We start from the raw sequence: 22,564 nt of genomic DNA on the forward strand, positions 1-22,564 counted from the left end.
CGGTCCCTTTAAGAACCTTTGCACAGACCGGAAGTAGTACTGTCACATTTTGAGTATTTCTACGAGGTCCAGTGTGAAGAGGAGCAGTATTTCTGAAATAACCATTTTTAGGTCTTCATAGCCTAATATTTTAGTGCATTTTCCCACTAAGTCAGTCGAAACGATGGCCCACTACGAAGAGGTGACTGTGCGTGGCTATGATGAATTCTGTCAAGCTATATCTGAGAGAAAAGGAAAGGATATTTTTGCCTATTTCTCTGGTGATAAAGACGCCCAAGGCAAGAGCTGGTGTCCAGACTGTGTGACAGGTAACTTTATATATGGTCTACCTGTAAGATAACTATGAGTAACATATCATTGTATGGTTACCTAATCGTCTGTAACACACGTTCTACTGAAATGGTTGTGGATCTTTGCTCTTATTTATCTTAATTTATCTTGTACTATGATACATGTCCATTCAGTCTATTTAAACAGTTTACGATCTTGTATTTCAGCGGAGCCAGTTGTTAGAGGAGAGATGACCCATCTTCCTGAAGGCTCTGTCTTCATCTACTGTCAAGTTGGAGAAAGGGCTTAGTCAGTATTTTACTCTGCTTTTTTATGGCAAACAATGCTTTCACAAAGACCCCATTTAAACTAACAACATACATGTATCTATTTATTTGTTGATTGTTCTTTTAATCATCTGTGAGAAAATACATAGTAATCACAGGAGTCCACGTATGGTCTTTACAATATTTAATTTACAACTCAAGTTGATTTTATGTAATATCATTTTAAGTCATTAAGACAAAGAATGACTGTTTTTTTTATTTTTTTGGGGGGGGGGGTTATGAAGCAACTAACCAATAACAGTCTCTTTGTTTTTTTATTTTTCAAATATGTTGGTATTTTGATATTTACACACATACAGTTATATGTTTGTATAATATTTATATTATTTGCATGCAATCAATATTCAGCCATAATACTACAAAACTCGGGTCTTGCACTTAAGTAAAACTAGAAGTACCAAAGTGTAGAAATATTCAATTTTTTGTTTTGATTTTAATTATTGATGCATTAAAGTGTTATCAAAGCTGGTAAAGGTGCATCTAGTTCTAATTACTTTGTACAATGCAGTGTAAATTGTGAATTTAATCCAGGTGTAACTAAAGTCTTATTTAAGTGTTGGGTATATTTCGCACCATTAATCCAGATCTGTAAAGTAACTAAAGGTACAATAATGTACCTCTGAATTGTAGTGAAGTAAAAGTACAACGTAACATAAAATTGAAATACTCAAGTAAAGTACAAGTTTTTAAAAATTGTATTCAACTACATTACGTGAAATGTACTTAGTTACTTCCCATCTTTGTACTAAACAGATGTTATGGATTGCTCCTCTAAAAAGGTCTGTTTTTCAAATTTGGCACTGGTGAATTGTATCAGCTAATCTTTTCTTTTTCATGTTTCAGTTGGAAGGATTCAAATAACCAATTCAAGAAGACACTAAAGCTGAGTGGAGTCCCGACTCTGCTGCGATATGGCACAGTAAGAATAATTAGCTTGAGTATTTAATTTACATGTCTTTAACTAAAATTGATGGATGTTTTACAGAAAAAAACATTCTATTACTGTTACTGTAGTTTTAATGGAATAGGGAGTTTATCTTCCTGTTATACAGGAATGTTAAAGCCCTGTTATCCTGTTTCAGCCTCAGAAGTTGGTTGAAGATGAATGCTTCAAGTCAGACCTGGTGAGGATGATGTTTACCGAGGACTGAAGGATGCTGCGGCGGTCAGGCCTAATTTCATCACCGTTCAATTCCAGCACCATGCACAAAGTATAGCTCCTTCTGTCATGTGACGCTAATAAGCAACTGTGTAAGTTCACAACCAACAAATAAATGATGAGCATCCTTCGTAACCCACAGATTCTTAATTAATTGTATAATCTGCAACATCTGCATAGACACACATGTGTAATGGATGTTACTCGTACTAATTCTTCTCATGCTGCTTTTTGTACAATCACTCAATCCTGATTTAAAAATTGAGCTTGATACATTTCTGCAAATGATGTTTATGTAACGCACTAGTTGATCATAACAAATATTTTTATCTGTACTGTGACCATTTATATGTGATTATTTTGTGTGGCCTTGCATTAGGTATCAAATAAAGTATGACTTGAAGTTTAACATCTAACAGAAAAATAGTTATTTGTGATGTGTTATACAGTGTGTTTGCATTTATATTTTGTTATTCTTGTAACCAGCCATCTATCAATTCCTCTATACACCTTGCTGGTTACAAATATTATTGTGTTAAGGGCAAAGTACCATATGATGCTGGAAAATTTGCAAAATAGAAATCCAGCCTTACTGTCTTTGTGTCCTACATAAAATCCTACCTACACACTGTCTGTCTGTCTGTCTGTCTGTCTGTCTGTCTGTCTGTCTGTCTGTCTGTCTCTGCCATGGCAGTACAAAAATATATGTATTTGTTCGTTTTATTAGATTCTTAAATGCCAGTAAAGAGAATGTATGTTATACACCCTATTATCTTATTAAAATACCATATTCATGGAAGCCAATTTTCAAAAACCATACAGTTTATGTTTTAAGCAAACATAAAATCCTAATTGAACACTAAGATGCTTAACACACTCTAAAACTATAAAAACTAGAGCCTTATGTACTTAATTTGATTTCTGTTTTATTTTATTTGTTATCTGTTACATACGCCCACAAGCTTTTTAAATATGTGCTTTTTTTATCATTGTATGGCTATCATCTTTCTCCACGCATACACACTGAGAAATACAGCCTCGGAAAAAAACAAGAGACCACTTTACCATTATCCTTTTCTCTTGTTTTATTATTTATAGGTAAGTCTTTGAGTTAAATTGTTATTTTATTTGTTTGATTGTATTCTATAAACTACTACACTTTTTTCTCTGTGTTGGAATTCAACAGACACTGGAATGGCTGACATACATTTGGCAAAAGTGTGCAGTGGTCTCCTAATTTTTTCCGGAGCTGTATGTGAAGTTGTGTCACAAATCTTTGCTCTACCTTAACATTTCTTGCAGGTCAGGTAGTATTTTCATGTGAAAACTAGGTGGCAGCATATAACTAGAAAGTGCCCCAGCCTTATCTTTTTGAAATGTACTCAATCTAATGTAAAGTTGTCTAATGAAGCTTGATAAACCAAGATATTGCCTACATTTAATAACATATAATGTCATTTTGAGTTGGAAACTACATTCTGGATGCTTTTATTCTGAAAAACCTACACGTTTTAGGATATAAGACAAGCAAACTCAAACATTAAAATAATAAGATGCATTTTCTGATCGTAGCATATCAAAATCCACATAAAATAGTAATTGCAGTATTATCCTTGAAGCTAGAAGAAACTCATGTTTTGATGGAACTGTATGCTTTGGGGGGAAAGAGAGCGCAACCGCTGTTGCAGTCAGGGCGATTTAAGCGGAGCGCATTCCTGCACAGCGCTCACACCGGGGGACAAGCCGCAGTGAAGCACACACCGCAACGCCTCTCAGGAGCTGGAGCTCACCTAAAACCTCACATCGGAGGTGGAGGAAGTGCTGGGTGTCGTCTGAACATAGCGGTTACATGTACAGCAGCTTCGGCCGAGGGTAACGTTGTGTGTTCGAGGACTGTACGCCGCGATGTCGGAGTTTCTGGTGAGTCTACTCGGAGAGCGGCTCGTCAACAGCGAGAAAGCCGATGTGGACGTGCAGTCGCTGGGCGCCAAGCTGTCTCTGGTCGGGCTCTTCTTCGGATGCAGCCTGAACGCGCCGTGCAAGCAGTTCAACGGCAGCCTGTGCGAGTTTTACACTAGGTTCAAAAAGGCGTCTGAACACAAGGACAAATTGGAAATCGTCTTCATCTCGTCTGATCAGGACCAAAAACACTGGCAAGACTTTTTGCAGGAGATGCCATGGCCCGCGTTACCTTTCAAAGACAGACACAAAAAGGTAAGATGGGCTTTGGTGATGAGGAGGAACACTCCCAAATCAGTGTTTACTCTCTCAAGAGGTTATAGTGTGTTTAGTGGGCTGGAAATCAGTGGAAAACACCCTGTAGGCCATGTCTGCTTCTTTTGTCTTTGACAGGTGTGTATGGTCTAATTTGGGAGATTACATTGTTTCAAAACCTTTATTTTTCCAAATCAAATCCCATTAAATCTGACTTTAAACTACTGGACTTCTTCCATCCTAATATATTCAAGTCTTTTTACCAAATGAATATACTTATTGATGATAAACACATTATACTGAATATGACTTTTTTTAAAGCCATGGTAAAAAAAAAAGAGAGCCAGTAATACAATTAAATGAGTGCAATGACAAAAAAATATCACTTTCATGACAACACTTGTTTTACACTTGCAGCTAGCAAAGTAATATTTTGCTCTATGTTTCCTGACTTCATTTATTTACCAAGATAATCTAATTGTGGCAGACCAGACATTCCTAAGTTATTATGAGGAGCGGAAACATAAAGAGAGATTTAATTTCCCTTTGTCTTTTCACTGACTAACATTTCTGTTAAAGGAAAGGGTATTGGCACATAATATTTAAACTAAACATCTCAGAGCACAGAGTTATTTTTGCATCCATCATATTATCTATGCTGCTCCTTGTGCAGTCTGCCCAGTAAAGGCCTTTTATGTTGCCATCATCTAATCTAAAGCTTTTGCTGATGGTGTCAAATACTTATTAACTAGTTTTGCATTTGAATAAAATGCAAAAGTAGTATAAAATATCGAGGCAGCATGGATGCATTTTTATGTGATATTTATTTTGAAAATGTATACAAAAATGAGTGGCAATAGACAAAGAAAATAGATATGTTTCACTTTATGACGCTACTATATTATCAAATTGCATAAGTATCTCCTTTTTTATAATTTGGATTTGTTATCTACTGTCTATAGTTTTGATATAAGACAAATATTGACGGTTAGATTGGCTCGTAGCCCAAAAAAAACATTAACATCTTGTGGATGTATTACTTTTCTCAATTTAACAATGGATTGATATTTAGCAGAAAAGGTAAATAGGTTGCTATTGATTTGAAATTATATTTTTTAAAAATGATAGGAGGATTTTAGAACACTTGTTTAAAAATTAAGATAAGCCTCTAAATACTATAAATGGCATATTATATTATACAGCACATGAAATAATATTTTTAGACCTGGTATTCCTATTCAAAATATGTTTAGTAAACCTAGCGGCCTATTGTGTTCAGTAGCCCACATTTTGTCTGTGTGTGTATTTGCTGAAAATACGCACATATTTTTATTCTTGCCACGTTTAGCCAATTCCACCCTAACTGCTCTTTGTGTAGTTGAGACATGACCAGCTCTGCATCATTGTCTTGTAAATTCTTTTAGATTGCCAATGATGATTTACGTGACACCCCTAATGAAGTCCAGGCGTGAATGAGGCTAAGAGATAACAGGGGCAGTGGGGGTTGTCTTGTTGTTGTCTGGGGCGGAGCAAATCCATCGCCACATAGCAGCGTTATTATGTTACTTAGGCTTACTGCTTGTGGAGAATATGTGAAGCCTCAACATAAGCATTGTTCATGCTTTTTTCTCCGTGGTCTACCCGTTGTCTCGACCTTATGAGAATAAATCAACCCGGTTGTGTATCAGTGTTTTGCAGAGGCCTGCAGTTTTTATTCAGTTTGGGCTTCATCCAACCTTTTGGCCTATTCTCTCTTACTAATATAATACAGCAATGGAAACACATGTTTCAGTAGGCAGCTTATGTAACACAATATATCTTGCAGACAATATTCTGCATAATTCAGGCTTTTTTCCTATGAATCTTGTTGGTTTACTAGATATTTATTAGTACATTTAATTATTTATTATTCTAAGGGAAAAATGCCAAGTATGTCATCTGAGATGTGGCAATTTATTATTCACTTTTTTCTTATTAGTGAAGATAAATGTATTTTCTACATGTGTTAGACAAAACAATCGACTAATCAAATAATTATAATAAAAATAATTAGGTTGCAGCTCTAAATAACTGCTCGTTCTGTCTGGATTCACAGTAGGCATCTTTTGGAAACACAAGGTGGGGAATTCAGTACAAAATCACACATTTAATTTTTGGGTATTACTAAATGTGTCTACTCTGGAGTGTGAGCTTTTTACAAATAAGGAGGTGTGAAGTCAGCTGGTAATACAATTGAAAAATAAAGTTATTTGTTTTGGTCTTAAAGCGAGTTGTACATTTGAATGTGAACATTACCGTGATTGAAGAGGATTTACTGTGTGCTTTTTAGTGATGTTGACCCAGTGCAGGGCCGTGTTGATGTTGTTGGTCAGCAGAGACTAAGTGCCCCTCTCACCTCTCCCCTGCACTCTATTTGACTTGGTGCAAGCCAAACTCATCCCCTAAAGGATGCAATTTCTCTTCTGTGGAGTATTTCAGAGCCTCACAGTCACCGCCCACCTGAGAATATCTGACTGTGCCTCTCCTCCTCCCCCCTCTGCTCCCCTCTCTCTGCACCGCACTGACAGGGATATCCAGCATACACTAAAGGCTTTCCTCTACTTTTTTTTCACTCAAGGGTTATCAAGGCCTTCCTGTTTCAGAATATTTTTGTTATTTAACCAGGAACTGATACGACTTCTGATTTTAAATACAGAGTGAAAGAGAAGTCTTGTGGTGTCACCCTAAAGTCGTAGCCAGTCTTTATTCAATCAGATCTTCAAAAAAGGGAAAAGCTGTCATGTAGTTCTCTGGTGGTTTTGTTATCAAAACAAATAGACTGAAATGTGTAATTGGCATTTACATCTTGGTGCCAATGGGTTTATTTATGTTATTTCATCATGTCCAACTGACATATTTTGATTCCATAAAGGTTACACTTGGGTCTGTTAAAGACTTCTTAATACAGTGGAAAATGTCCATAGTCTTAATTATCTGATTTATCATTCTGAAAGTAGCGTCACTATTAACCCAGGTAGATCCAGAGGTCATAACATTGTTTTTGAACCGCATTGAGGATATCTAGTGTTTGTCTTGGGGAATCCCCGAATAGCACGATCCCAGTGAGTGGTCGTCTGCTTGTTGTCCAGGATCAGCCAGCTGTCTGGCTGCTGGCACTGCCTTAAATGGACTTGTGCAGCAGAAGTGAGAGCAGAGATCCATGTAAATCAATTAAAGCCTTTGCCAACTTGCTGTAAAAAAATACAAAAAACCCCAACTTGACCAAGGTAGAGAGAACAAGCTAAGATGCTGCCAGAGCTGCGCCTGCAGGAATCTGAGAGGGGGAGGAGAACATCGTGGTAAGAGAAAGGCCTCTTGTTCAAGTCCTCCTGGTCAGATCCTGCGCCGTAGCCGGCCCCAGAGGCAGGACACACGCTTGCTCGGCTCATAGTAAGGGGCTCCGGGTGGAAGGGGCTTTAAAGAAAAAACCTTTCATGAATATGTCATTGATCTGCTGAAAACAGTACCACATCCCATGATAGCTTTTTAGACTGACAGTAGAAATAGCTTGAAAAGGGGCCCCAAACTGTTTCCGCAGGTGGCAATTCCTTCTTCTTGATCTGAGTCAGTGTTTGTTTTTGTGGGCTGTATTGTTAGATGTTTTAGTCTTTGTTGTGTTCTTACGCACAGTGTGGGATAATAACGTCACCTGACTGTGACATTTGTGAGGCTTCTGTGATGTGGAACATCTGTAATTGAGAGCTTTAAAGTTAATTGTAGGATTCAAAGAGGATGTATTTGTCACTAGTAGTTTCACTCTTCAGCATATCTGTCCCACGGCTCATGGGAACACACTTTGTGGATGGTATCATCAGGAACACAAACTCAGATCTTAAGGATCACCAGGTGTCTGACTGCTCCTTGGCAGTATGTCTAATCTTAATTCAAAGACAAATACAAGATCATCCTAAAAATGTGCACAATGCATGAGATTGACTGGGACTTCCCCTAAGGAAGGTTAACTAAGGACGTTTGCAGAGGGTACAACTAAGTCAACAGCTCTACAGTGGACACCAACATACTGTAAATGGTCTCATTTGTGGTCTAATATAACTGTAAAGTGGTGAACTGGAAGAAGTGGCCCTCACTTTCAAATTCCTAACCCTCATCAAAGTACTGAGGCTTTAGTAAGTAGCCTACTAAGAAGTCAGCGCTTGGACTAAGTGGAAAATAAGATAATCCTTACTTCAAGGCATTTGACCCTGACAAATTAGATGACTAATTCATGAAACCCAGGAAAGGGACTGATCCTAAAGTTTCATGATGTTTAATTTCTTTTAAAAATAATAACTGCTCAAAACTTAGGATATAGTACTTTATTCCAAATAAAGCCAAACATTAAGATTTCTTTCTATACAAAAAAATTACACCAACAGAATATCAATATGTTTCAAATTGCTGTTGGAAAACTAAACTGTGACACAGGCTCAATTTTCAATCTGGTGGTGGTAGGTGAAAACTTCTTTAACAATACTTAAGGACCTCCCTTAGATTAAGGCAAAGAAAACTTTGTGTATTTGGCAAAATTCAAGTCATTTTGTTTAAAATACATATAATTACATGGGGGGGAAGTACAGGAAATGCCTCAGACATTTATCAGGCATTTATTAAATCAGGATTTGGATCTCTGCATTCTGCGCTACAGGTTGTCTGTTTGTTTTAATAGGTATTTTCAAAAAGATTTTCAGCTCAACCGCTTAAACACTGGTTGTGAACATGGATCACTTCCTCAACAGTATAAGATCTGACTTATGGATGAATCTAGCACAGGGTATTCAAATTTCAATGCAACTATAAATGTATCATGGCTTTTGTTATACTATACCCTTTATAAATTCCTTTGGGTTTTGTGTTACACATACTTTTAAGTTTTGGTTTGCTGACCTTGCAGTCACTGTTACCTTGCCTCTGGCTCGGAGTGTGCATGCCTGGCTGCAGCACTGTAGTTTAATGAGACTCCATTGTCCTGCAGCTGTGAGGCCTCGTTGCTGTGCGCCATGTTTGACAAGGTCTTATGTAAAGAATGTAGGCACACACCTGCTCCACTGAAGCCGTTCAGGGCCAGAGGGCATGGAAACATTGTGTGTTTGTGAGGACTCAGGATACTTGGCTATGCCAACTGTTAAATCTCACACCACCTATCTTGTGTTACTGCCCATTGTGTCCTCTATACTGGGAGATCTGTAATATTATGAATGGTGACAATAGAGATCAAATCTGAGGTGAAGTTCGGAGGCTTAGGTTACCCAAGTGAGAGTTTAGGGAACAGTTGCGCTGTGTGTCTCGTAAAACCCATTCCCTGGTGTTACTCAATCTGTTTTTACTTCCTTTATCTACACGTTGTAAGACAACACACAATAGCTGTAAGGCTTCGAACTCTGTCCGCGGTCCACAAACCTCTGAAACGATACCCTGGGATTGACTTTTCCTCCTTTGTCCCCGTGTTCTCCAGCTGGACTGCTCCTGGACTCTGTGTAGTTTTCAGTCAAGACTTTCCGAAGAGGAGTGACGTTAAAGATAATAGACATGGGGCTAATGTGTTCACCGCAGTGTCTGCAGGAGCCCTCGATGAGACCAACAGATGATCATCGCTTGAGCACAGTACCCCAATTGAGCCCACCAGGGTAGCTTAAAGTTAGCTTATGATTGCTTCATATCAATTGTGGATGCTACTGATGACAGGAAAGTATCTTTCACTAACTGTCTTTCTATGGAAATAAGCAGATGGTAGTTATATTTCAATTCATATACACACCATCATCTGCTATGTGTCTACATTTTAAAATGTTGTTTTTATACTACTGCTGCTGCCATATTCAGGAGGTTCGTTCCTCGTTTTTGTTGAGCTGAGAACACTTCATGGACGGGTTGTTGTGCCTGGACCCTCCCCCACTCAATCCTCCGGTCTCTAATTGCCCCACACCGCAGCTCAGCAGCCCCTTCCAACATAATAACAGCATAGCCGCCCCAGGGGCATCATGCCATCCAGAGCTGTCTCTCGTCTTCTTTTTGTTATCTCTCCTAGATTGAATGTTAGCTCTTTGTTATCGCCTGTTTTTCCCCCTTCATCAGCACCACTGATCATATTTCTTAAGCTAAATGAGAAAGACACAATGATGGATGCATGATTTGGACTGTCTACACTCACTGCAAAATGTCATCTTTGTCTCTGACACTCGATGAAACCTATCTCCTTCAGGAGATCTGCTCCATCAGTGGGTGGCAGTGTTTATTTTATGTAAATGTATTTATAGTATGACCATTTCTGGTGTGACAAGTTTCCCCTTGGATGATAACCCCTTCCTTCCCTGTGACCATCACCCCTACCCCAGGATGGAAGCACTGTTGTGTATCTGCAAGCTGTAAACCCCCCTCACCGTGGTGTTTTCATTCATGTGTAAGTGCTCCTGCAGCTTCGACTCCTGTCTGAAAAGAAGCTCGCCGCACAAAGAGACCCACTATCTCAGCATGAAGCATGGCATGCTGGCACCAGCCTCGTGTCTTGCCTACAGTTTAGCTGTTGCATGCGACGTAGGGATTTTTATCTTACAACAATAATGCAGACTGACATATTTTGCCAAAGCTATCATATTTTGTCACAGGTCTTATTAACCAGTAACGCTGGGGGTCCATCTGCCTGGACTTCGTTAGGGGTGTCATGTAAATCATCATTGGCAATCTAAAAGAATTTACAAGACAATGATGCAGAGCTGGTCATGTCTCAACTACACAAAGAGCAGTTAGGGTGGAATTGGCTAAACGTGGCTTTCTGTTGAAAGGAGGAATAGCTCAACTAACTAAAATAAACGACGTATCCACATACTGTATTTGTATATTTTTGTGAAATGAATGTCCAGTTTGTATTACAAATTGGTGTGATGAAAGAATTGGATAACAGTAAGCATAGTAATCAAAAAGTGATGATTTAGAACAGATAGCTGAAAATAATGAATAAATACTTGTATTAATAGTTGAAACGGTTGGCTGAAAATAATAGATTAAATGTTGAAATATCTTAAAGTAATGGATACATGGTGATAAGCAAAGCCTCGGCCGCTCTGAATGTAATTGGAATGCAAACCTGACCAAACTTAAACAGTTGAATGAAATTTAAAGTGTATGAAAACATTATTTTAACATGGTGGGCTGTGTTGAAAGGGTACTTGATAGGGATGTGGGGATATGTCGGAGGCCATTTTTTAAAACCACTGAAACACATTACCTGCTGTGCTGTGAATAAAATGAAGGGACAGTGTGTCTATAAAGACTGAGAGGAAAAAAGAACTGGTGGTCCTCCTTTCCTCAGGCTAAAAGCATACGTGGATAGAGAAATGGCTCCCCTGTGCTCTGATGGACTTTGCGGGCAGTGTGTCTTATTTATTGTCTGCCACTGTAACCATATAATTGGATTTTAATATTGTGGATTGTTTTTAGAGATAACTTTATATAAGTTTCCAGATCATGGTATACTGCATTAGGAGGAAGATCTTAAAGAGCCTTAAAATAATCAAGAAGAAATGTATCAGTTTATGTGGATGTTATAAAGGTATAATGCCTTTAGTATCAGACTAGTGATCAAGGATGCATGTAAGCATATTTACTAAATGTTGAGCTTTTCCTTTCACCAATTATTGATATAATACATTTATAATATTTTCAATATACCTTGTATTAGTGACGTCCTATAATAACCACTCACAACCCGCCAACTCTGGTCACTGAGCAACAGAGAGCCTGAAGTTGTTCACTGAGAACCAGTGAAAACTGAACAATATTAAAATCCAAACAACACTTCATCGCTATCCTTCCAGTACCACTCTGAGATCAGGAATATGTAATTTCCCTACTGTTCCAATGTATTTAAGTACATGGACTGAAAATGGGGTTGTGTTTCCATATTGCTGATTAAATATTTCAGATGAGTTGGTTTATCCTTACTTTGCTCCTGTGCAGATTTCAGTGAGCTCTTAATCTCCTGCAGGATATAATGAGCCAGCTGAGGATATATCTTTCCTAACATGTCACAGGCGGCTTCGTAGCACAGCCTTTTAATAAAATCGAATCAGCTGTTTTTAAAACATTTTTCATGGCGTAGCATGGTTGCAAGATAAGATTTGTAACCGTTGAATTATAAGTAAGCATCTTCGAAAGTACTTTTTGTCCGAGCTCAGCAACTCGGCTAGACTCGAGAGTTGTGTAACTAATTCAAATGCCATCCTTGCTAATTTTGCATGTTGCATTTAGTAAAAGCGAATAAACGGATCTTATGGCCTGTTCATGGCTCATTATTTTAGTAATAAAGCAGGATCACTTGGAATCATTTCTAGGCCCACCCATTCCCAGCTCCTCCAGGATACTGCACACAACATACATTGTTGAATTTTAAAAACTGAATGTGTTTATATTATGATTATTAACCCAAATATCCCCTGCCCTGTGCAGCCAGGTTCACTGAGTATACAGCGGCTGTGTTATTTCACACCAATGCAACAACACGCTCCCCACATAATTGCGTATTATATCTACTTTGACAAATGGATATGTCGATATTCCCAGTTGGCTTCCATCATAGTCTGTGTTTGCACGCCCAAGTCACATGATTCTTTTAGAATACATTTGTGAGCTATTACTCAGGGTCACTGCTGGGCTAAGCTAATCTGGAAAACAAATAATGATGCTGCAGTGTTGCCAATGGATTGATTCATGCTGTTGTATTATCAGTAACATTACCAATATAAAGCTGGGCTTGGTTTTCAGCTGGCTCCAAAATATTTACTGAAAGCCTGTGGCTAAGTACAATATTAATAGTGTTGACCTACATGCTTATGACAGGCACGAATATGGGTCTAACTGTTAAGATGCAAACAGTGTTAAAATGCTTCAAACCTGCATTATCTTTTTTATTTTTTTTCAAGGTATTTTTGGGGGGCTTTTTGCCTTTTTAATCGGATAGGAAAGTGGGAGAGAGAGTCGGGATGGTATCCGGAAAGGACCACAGGTCAGGAATCAAACCCGGGTCGTCGGCGTATGGTGCAGGTGCCCCAGCCAGTTGCGCCACAGCCGGGGCCCAAACCTGCATTATTAATTAAATTATCAATGAATTAAAAACAAGAAACTCATGGATATGGTGGGGTGAACATATTGGAAAACAATGACATATTCCCACATCCAGGACACATGGAGCCCAAGTTCACACTTTCTTTTTGCACCGTTTTGGTCTCTACCAATTCCTGTGAGAAATATCAAATTTATCAGCTGCTAAATGCTGAACTCGCTAGTTTTTAACTTTTGTCTTTGTGCCAGTTGGTGTTGTGGGGGTTTTGTCGGTTACATTTTCCAACAGCATTGATGAGAGACCTACTAGTGAATCATAAAACGTTTGTATAAAAAACAATAAAGCTCTATAGGGCTGGCGGGAACTATAGATTTAGGTGATCTGCTGGTTTGTCACTTCGTTTGGTTTCCCTTCACATTAGATGTCGTTACTTGATCCTTTATTTGTATGGAAATATACTATAACTACAAAAACTTTGTGGCTGTGTTTAATACATCTTCTCTAGAATAAACAGTTTTTTTAGTAGTGCAACAGACTCTAGTCAAAGTCCGGCTTGATTATTCACTTCAGCTGTAGCAAGTAAAGTATACAAACACAGAACATGACCTTGCTGCTGAGAAACACATGGAGTCTGTTAAGAAAAAAAAAAGGGGAGAAATTGCAGAGCAACTGATGGAAGCCCATATGGATGAATTGGCAATGTTGTTGGCTGTAATAGGGAGAAAAATGGAGCAAACACTCCATGTAAGGCTGGGTAATGCTAACCATGACAGGCACCAAGCGTGTCGTGGGAGGTGCTGATAAACTGAGTGAAAGGGATGCTCTTTGAACATCTTTTAAGTAAGGAAGTAGCCTTGCATCTTATGTGTGCCTGGAGTGTTTTCCTGTCTTCTGAGGCTTGCATGTCCGCACATTTCTTCAGCTGTCACATCATATTTTTAAATCAACTACGCTACGTCTTTGTTCATTCAAAAACCCACCACATGCATTCCTCTCATATTCCCACTCATGTCATTTTCCAGAGGAATGGATTCTTCAGAAAAACCTCACACAAATCATCAGACACTTTTAGTGGTTAAGAGACTGAACCCCCTGCTGAGGCTGCACTGTGGCTTAGCTCTGCTTCTGTGTTGGGGGCTAATCGCTGTTTTGATTAGTCTTTTTTTACCCAATCTGTTTGCACGGAGCACCGATCCCACGGCCATGTTGAATGAAAGGGTTTATCAGCTTAAGCCTGTTGTAAGGAGCACGAGAGGTCTCATCTTTTCACTGTGGAACGAGAGCAGCCCTCGGACACAAGTGTCCAGGCAATTAGAGACGCCGGGCCTCAAAGAGAGATTACTGGCACACAGAGTTGTGACCGGCGTCAATCGTGTCCCACACATTGTTCAATTGTTGTTGAAACACATGATGGCGGATGCTGTTTTTTCAACTGGGAACAGCAGAGGAAGACATTTGAAGTCACAGGGCTCATCTTTTTGGGAAGATTATTTGGATACAATATCAAATTATAGACTTCATAACTCTAAATTGTTTTCTTACAGACTGTTGGCACCAGTCAGTCTTGCATCCCAATGCAGTAGCAGTCTCCACATGTTTAGAGGCCGTATATTCTGTCTCCTTTTTTGGCTTTTTTTCTATGGAAACATAACATCAGGGTTGCCTTGTGAAGCAGTTTGTGTGCTAGTTAGGAGTATAGGAGTTTAACCAATCCCAGTAAGCGTGTTCATTTAATAATATACCTAATACAATTTCTACCACTTACACCCACTTCCTTTTAAAGGAAAAAGTAGCATTTTTGTATAGTTATCATTTTCCCATTTGTCCCTTTTTACTTATTGCCTAATAAAGTCTTCAAATGAAATTTTGCCTCACATACTTTGGTCTGTTGTCTGGAACAATTGTGATTTATAATTTCAATTCTTCTATTATTGTGACTACCTTTTTTTAAATGCCATATTAAGAGATGGAAGACATATTATTTTAGCACAACAGACCTGTGTTGCTCACTCAAAGGTTACAGCTTAAGAGTCATCCCCCTGGCTATTGCTATCAAATGTCATGTCAAATTTTTGCTCAAGCATTCAAACAACTTTTAGGAAATGTCTTTAAATCCAAAATGGCTTAAGTCCAAAATATTGTTTTAAATTTAAATGCAAAACCAATAAAATGTTTTTGGTCATCTTGGATGTGAGCAGGACTTGAAGCTTTTTGGTTTCTTCCTCAGGAGGAATTTAACTTGCAGAAAGAATATGAGCTTTAAAATGAGACCCTTTCTGCTGAGGTGTTATATTGAGTCCGGGGACCGTGCGAGTATTGAGAGTGGCTAAACACAGACAGAATATTTAACCCTCCTTCTACTCCACAGTTCACTAGTATGTCACTCGACACCTGCTCGTTTGACTGACCAAAAGCAGCAGGTGTGCCCTTTAAGTCCAAAGGTAGCAGGTTTGGCTTGGAGCACCTTGGTCTGTGTGTTGTGGTTTTCCTTAAGGTAAAATATAAACTGGGATCATTAAGTGTATTTAGTGTAGCCACATCAATACCCAAGTGTTTGTTTGCACAAAACCACCCATTGAAGCTTACAGAGCTTATGAACTGATGCAGAAAGAAAAGCCAGATGAGGGTTTCATGTCAGGAATTTATGAGTTTCTGCCAAGTCATATACCTTTTTCCCTTCTCCCTTTTCATTTATCATATAATTATGGTGTGTAGCAAGAGCTCGAGATATGTACTAGCCTATGTTTTTAAAAGGCAGAAAGGGAGGGAGTAAAACTAAATAATTACTGCTGCGGATGAAAATATGACTGGCATGAATGAAACCAGGCTTAAAGAGAGAGGTGAGATCCGATCCATAAGGCCCAGTTTTCATCTGTGCTTCTTTGTCAAGAGTGCTAAGGGAAGCTCTTTGTAGCTGAAAACCAGACATGTGGAATCATTTCTCTCCTGTCCGTGGAGTTCTTCTGCGTGACCAAACCCCTTGAGAAACAAAGGCTTCAACATCACTTCATCGCTTCCCCTCAACGCTTTGTTGCTCCAGGTGTCCGCTGTCTGAGAAATCGAGATGAACTGCAGATAGAACATGTGTGCAAAAAGATATTTTAAAAAGAGAGAAAAAATAGCCAGAACTTTAAGCAAGGCTGTCTAAATTCTCACAGGTGTTTTATGAAACTCTCCCTCAGTTAGACTCCTTTAAGCTTGAGAGGAGAAGTAAGGCTGAAAAACCCCTTTTAACTTTGCTGTGGTGAGAGAAAAAAATCTGTGTTGGATCTGCTAGTGGGGTGGAGATATGTTTAAAATGTATACTGTAATTTCACTCTCTAATTACTAGCATAATCATAAAATATGAAAGTGGCATTTTACATTTCTTTTTTGCTGTTGGCTGAGATTGGTGTTTACTGTTTTCTAAGGCACAGCAATTTCCATTGACTGAGCTGTGGATTTGACAGTTTAAAGTACAAAAGAACGTAAAATGCCTTGGGAATAAAGGTAGGACTGACTGTACATAGTCTGGCTTTCTAGGCGTCCTTTGGGCAAACATGATCTTCCCTTATCCATTCTCAGAAAGGGGAAGCAGAGCCAAGTTAAATACCTGGCGTAGCCTCAAAGCTCCAAATATTTCTATGGAAAGTAGAGACGTTTGTGTAAGTTTGTGGATAAAGATAACAGATGGCATGTATTTTGTGGCCAGTTAGTTGCCCGTTTTGGAGAAATGGGCGTACCAAACACTGTTCTGGAATATTGGTAATATGACACTGGAGCTTATCAAGGTAAACCACTTTGAACTTGATTCTGCCATCATCAGAGAGGAAAAAATATCATGTGTGTGTGTGTGTGTATATGAGTAAAATATATATAAGATTAAAAAATATATATATATATATATATCAGTAAAATTGAAAAACACAGGTAGTTCTTTACAGTAAAACATAGTTGTTGCAGCCTAGAGTTTGATCTGATTTCAACTAACTCAGTTAAATAGGTTATTTCTTGTTTTACAGCCTCTTGTCGATAGTGGTCTTTTTGTTCTCCTTCTTTTTCCACTCAGCCCTTCTTTCGTTGTGAGACCATTGAGTAATGTTGGCCTTGAAAGCCAAACATGCTGTCCAGGATCCTCTCTTCATTGATGATTCCTGATTTACGTTATCGCCCACAGGACATCAGAATAAGACATTCTGAGTTGAGCCTGTGATGATCTGCATCATCTTTGATCTTCAATTAGCAGCCATTACTTACCATAATATTCCATGTAAAATCAGATTTCCATGCTTTTGATGCTTATTCAGACTCAGACTTTCATATCAGCCTGCTGTGATTTATGAATGTAGCCTAACTTCTGATTCTCAGGATTTATGCCTTACAATAAATAATACTGCTGCACCTCATTATGCAAACACCCAGAGAACACTGAATGATGTTTAAATACTGAAGATGCCAGGGGCGAATGTGCTGGTGGTTTTGTGATTTTGTGATGCAGTCCACTGATATCAGGGTTTATGTACTTGGCACCAAGTTAACAGATTGAGAGACAAGAAACAAGAGCGACGATCCAACCACGATCCCGGGACTGCTTTTGTGTTTGCCAGTGGTGAAGTGTGAGCAGCTGTAGGATGTTGCCAGCAGGAGGACTGAAATAATTACCACAGTATGCTAGCTTACTCAACACTGTTTAACTGCAGCTGTTTCCTTTTGCTGGTGAAAGAGTTTTTAAAGAATGTAATGTAGCTTCTTTTTCTTTCTTTTTTTGAAGGAAGGGGAGCCTTAACATCCTTGCAGTGATTTAAATACACGTAAAGTTTAATGGTTTGAGTCTGTGACACGGAGAGCTGTCACTTAAATGTGGACAGGACCTGTCCAAAGATTTATTATCAACCTGGAGGGCTTGGACTCACACCATACCACAATGTTGTTTTTTTTATAGACTCCACCCTTGCAGCACTGTCCTCTTACTACCGACACAAAAGACAGCAGGACGGGCAAACTGGGTCAGGTTTCTTTCTATTTATGGCATGTATTTGTTTCTTACCTCTCATCAGGGTTCTTTAAACATTTGGGTTTTCCCTTTCTTTTTCTATGAGGTGTGGAGGTGAGAAAAGCTCCCAAAGCAGCTTTCAAACTGTTATAAATCCTTAAAGCCACTGAAAATGTGGTCTCTGAGAATTTCTTCATCACATACTTGTTCATGGCTTAATAAGTTAGGGGTAAAAACATCCTCTGAGAATCTGCTTTATTAGGGCTTTATGTTCCTGTTTTGATAGACCACGGCCTTGCAACATCAGCAAACAACCCCACATCTGTCTACACATTTCCATTCAAGTTGTTGCATGGCAATATGTAACGTCCCCTTTTTCCACCTGAATTAGCCTACTTTAAGCCAGTGACAAGAGCCAAAAACAAAATCGGCAGAGGCATAATTTTCTCCTGAAATAATCAAAACCTTTGTGCAGTCATGTACTCTGTAGTTAACGGTGTGATGCTGGTTGAGAGATATGTTTTCAGGGCCATTTTGATTGTGTGATAACAGATTTTTTAAATATAAACTTCGTCATGCTCAATGTAAGCACATATTCATCAATCATGGACCAAGCTCAAGGTCCTTTTCATAATTGCATTCACAGACATGGTGGGTTTTGCCTCTCAGCAACATCCTCCTGCACAGCCATTTCCCAGATGAGCAGCACTATGTCATCTCCGCCTGCCAAACGCAGCCGCTGAAAAATGGAAACACTCCAACAGGCAATTGCTTTGGTCAAAATTATGCTAAACAGGCAGTTCATTCGCATGCTGCATTGCTCCCTCTATGTATATTTCTTTATGCTCAACACATTTAGTGGATTGCCCATCTTCATGATTTTTTTCTCCCTGCACATACAGAGACGTCATCATTAATGTTATTCCAGTGATTATGAGCCAGAACTGTGCATTATATTGCAGACCTGTATCTCAAAGTTTCCTGTTTTCCATTAGCGAGGCCAGAGTTTCAAGTTTGTTTCCAGAGTGTGTGCCGCTCTTCCTGCACACTTTCTCAGGCTCTAACAATAGTCCCCTCGTCGCTGGCCCCTCAAAATCCTCTTTACCCCCCCCTTTCCCTCCTCCGCCTTCAAACCTAACATCAATCCAATTTCTTCGCTCCATCCATAGGCCGAGCATCCCGCTGGGTTGACAACAACACAAACTCATGAGAAGATCTACCCCCAATAAAATTTTAGGACATACTACAGAGCTGCTTATATGGAAGTTAAGTAATATGACTTTAAAATCTTGAATCAGATTGAACTTTTTAGGAGGCTGAGTTATAGATATCAGCTTGACTGCCCGACTGCATGCCAGAATGTTGATGCCATTTTTTTCCTTCGCATTACTATTGTATGAGCGTACCTTGATGGAAACTAACATTCCACAACAGATCAAGACAATCGCTCCTCTTCCTCCCAGTGTTTTGTTGTGTTGTTTTTATTATGTTTTACAAAATAATCTGCTTTGATATCGCTTTCTGTGGTCTCTGTGGCTCTCAGTTCAACATGAAATCTTGACAAAGTGTGTTGGGAGAAAGAATAAAAGAGAAAGTGTATTGTTTTACATTATTATTGCTTCAAGTTTTTTTAATCTTAAAATCAGTTATGTTTTTTGTTAGTACATGATGTTTAACAACTGTGTTTGCATAGAGATGCTCCATGTGAATACCCATTGTCAGTAAGATCCTATGGTTAAACATCCTAATATAGTTGAGCTTCTTATCACACAGGGGGGTCTGTAGATCTTTTCATTTTCCTTCCAAATGAGCAGATCTTTTCTCCTCAATCCCCTCAGCAATAAAAGCTCAATAGATTATGTCAGCTTGATTAAAAATGTAATTATTCACCCATTTATCCCTTTTTATGCTTCAAACATCCTTTGTTTTTTCAATGGAATGGCAACTGATGGGTGGTAAATGTAGATCAAGGGCGGGCCAGCTAAAGGGAAGGGGGTTGGCGCCCAGTCTCAAGCTTTGGTGGCCAGCTTCCCCTGAACTGCTGATGTGTTTATCACAATGGGAACTAGAAACAGTGCAGCTTATGAAGTCAAACCCTGCTCACACAGCTGTGGCATTTGTCCCGTGCCGACAGCACAAGGGCTGCTCTTTTCTTTCCACCCATCAGAGTGATTACTGCCCTACTTCCCCGGGCCGCAACAAGCCTCGTTGTCACTCAGGCCGAGTGAGAGTGAGCTCTGCATGAGGGCCTGAAAGGCACGGACACTCCAGAAATCCACTTGAAACAAACAATTAGCGCATGCTGATACATGGGGTTAATAGACTTTTATGAGTAGGTAGCCTTGCTGTTGAGGTAGTATTATTACCAGAGTTTAGGCGAAAGTGAAATCAATTTAAATGTTAAGGTGATGCATAGGAAGTAGGTCCTTTCTGTGGATGTGTTTATGGATAGTTTGGATTTATAGTGGCATGTGAACCATGTCCTTCGTTACTACTGGAGCGGGGCCTCATCAGCTCCCACAATACTCAATATATGCAAATCAGACACTTGACAGGGTTTGTCAATACTACACTCCTGCTTCAGAGATTTATTTCGGTATGGGTCATTATTACCGTTAATAAAGTCTCTGCTCAACTCGCTCCCTTTGTGTTTCAAGATCAGTAGAGATACTATGTTTTCCAGTTGCAAAGGGGAATACATTTACCGATTGTCTTTACAACCAAACAATCCAGCATTGTCACATTTACAAGCATTCAATAAACTACTGTGGGATTAGAGATCACATGATGTCAAACATACACGAAGAGTTGCTGGAATGTCTTGTTACATCAGTCAGCGGTGGAAAAAAAAAACGTGACGATAAGGCCCAAAGAGTAATAATATGCACATTAACTCCTAACCTTTACATTTTCATTACCGTCTTTTATTCTGTTGTGTGTGTAAGTTAAGTAATGAAAAGAGGAATCTGTAATGCTAAATGAACTACATGAACTTTAGTGTCTATATTTGGCTGCAGAGATCCTATTATTGCCCTCTTAGATGAGCAGTCAGTAACCAATAAACATTATGAAATAATTACATGTATTACCATGCAATTTTCCTTTTTCAGTTCTATATTTAGAATACAATAATACAGATTTAAACTGTTAACATATAGAAATGCAGAAAACAGTAGATGGATTGTCTTCTACTTCCACCAATCTCTTTTAAAGTATGTTTTTTTTCTTCTACAGGCAGACTGCTTTCGAAATATCATTAGTACAATGAATGGGATCTTTGACCAAAATGCCTGCTTTATTTTTCACTCCTCTAAAGCTCGGCTCTGTGCTGCTCATCATGGCCTAATGGAACACAGCACTGCAGCAATTAAGCAGCTGTTTGGTATAAATCAAATAAACCTCCCAACGCCTTTTTCTAGATGGTAGGTTTTTTCCAGAGAAATCAGAGGAAGGAGACATAGACATTTTTCTTTATAAATCACTTTTAAGTTATTCAAATTTGAAAAATATACTGTGGCTATAAACTGATATGTGTGCAATGCATCTGTCTTTGATGCTGTCCCATGGTTGTGCTAAAACAGAATGGCAGGAATGACGGTTAGGATATAAGATACAAGTCCCTATAACATCATGTCGAAGTGCAATGTAGCTCTCACGAATGGATGCAGCTGTAGAGAAGGGATGCTCCCATAATAGATAAAACTCTGTGATTGAAATTTGACTGACACAGGAAATTATCCTCAGGTTGGAGATCTCTGTTACTAAGGGACCAGGCTGGTGGGTTCCTAATGGCTGAGTGGACCCTGAGCAATCTTGGGCAATTACTTCACCCAATCATTAAAATCTGAAGAAGGGTGGAGGCACTGTGAATTCATTCCAGGGTTGAAGCACAAGATAAGCTGTAGTTGTGGAGCCATCAGGAAGAAATTGACAGTATGAAAGACGCAGAGCCAAGTGCTCATGTTTGGTAGTGCAATTAGCGATTATTGGATCTCTGTAGCCCATTATGGAACGGACTGTGGAAGGAAATCAATTATTGAAGCATCATTGCATCAGGTCGCTTTTGTCTTCATATTCCCCAGTTACTCCCTGTAGGCCTCAGTGGGTTTTTTGTTTTTGTTTTTTTGTTGTGTGATGTATGAAAATTGCTGACTGAAACTCCTTGGGGAAACAGTAAGGCAATTCAGGATATTTGAGAGCTCATTAATTCTGGGGGTGGGGGGGAATGGCAGCATTGTCATGTCTGTAATTTCACAGGAGAGAAACGCATTAGGGGAAAAAGGGCTGTCCCATACAAAAGTCCAATCTGGGCTGAACCAGTCCAGAGAGGTTAATTTGCTGCTCACTTGACCGGCCCACCCAGAATGATCTGTTGGGCTAGACAAGTGAACGTTTTGTTCCTCTGGGAAAAAGATCATCTTCTGGCCAAAGACAAAAGGATTAATCAACAAAAGGCTGAACACAGTGTCAAGTCACATAATTGCTTTTCATGTGAAATGAATGTGTCT

At 39.1% G+C, this 22,564-nt stretch overlaps 2 protein-coding genes across 2 annotated transcripts in view; both read left to right on the forward strand.

Moving 5' to 3' along the window:
• The first annotated feature begins 33 nt into the window (after nt 1-33).
• txndc17 (thioredoxin domain containing 17) lies at nt 34-2,185 on the forward strand. The gene is made up of 4 exons (XM_063906177.1): nt 34-308; nt 498-579; nt 1,461-1,536; nt 1,700-2,185. The coding sequence occupies exons 1-4, from the start codon at nt 164-166 to the stop codon at nt 1,766-1,768; spliced, it is 372 nt and encodes a 123-aa protein (XP_063762247.1). The 5' UTR covers nt 34-163; the 3' UTR covers nt 1,769-2,185.
• Nucleotides 2,186-3,515: 1,330 nt separating this feature from the next.
• nxn (nucleoredoxin) overlaps nt 3,516-22,564 on the forward strand; it is a 48,701-nt gene continuing 29,652 nt past the window's right edge. The window contains exon 1 of the mRNA XM_063907523.1: nt 3,516-3,990. Within this exon, the coding sequence (XP_063763593.1) occupies nt 3,682-3,990 (309 nt within the window). The 5' untranslated portion in view covers nt 3,516-3,681. The remainder of the gene's footprint in view (nt 3,991-22,564) is intronic.

This window comes from Eleginops maclovinus, chromosome 18, assembly GCF_036324505.1.
Source record: "Eleginops maclovinus isolate JMC-PN-2008 ecotype Puerto Natales chromosome 18, JC_Emac_rtc_rv5, whole genome shotgun sequence".
Lineage (NCBI taxonomy): Eukaryota > Metazoa > Chordata > Actinopteri > Perciformes > Eleginopidae > Eleginops > Eleginops maclovinus.

Bases quoted from the DNA above. Each gene is read 5' to 3' on its own strand.
- txndc17 (XM_063906177.1), top strand. From the start codon at position 164: ATGGCCCACTACGAAGAGGTGACTGTGCGTGGCTATGATGAATTCTGT. The intron at 309-497 runs GTAACTTTATAT...CTTGTATTTCAG, and splicing joins GTGTCCAGACTGTGTGACAG to CGGAGCCAGTTGTTAGAGGA. The intron at 580-1,460 runs GTCAGTATTTTA...TTCATGTTTCAG, and splicing joins CAAGTTGGAGAAAGGGCTTA to TTGGAAGGATTCAAATAACC.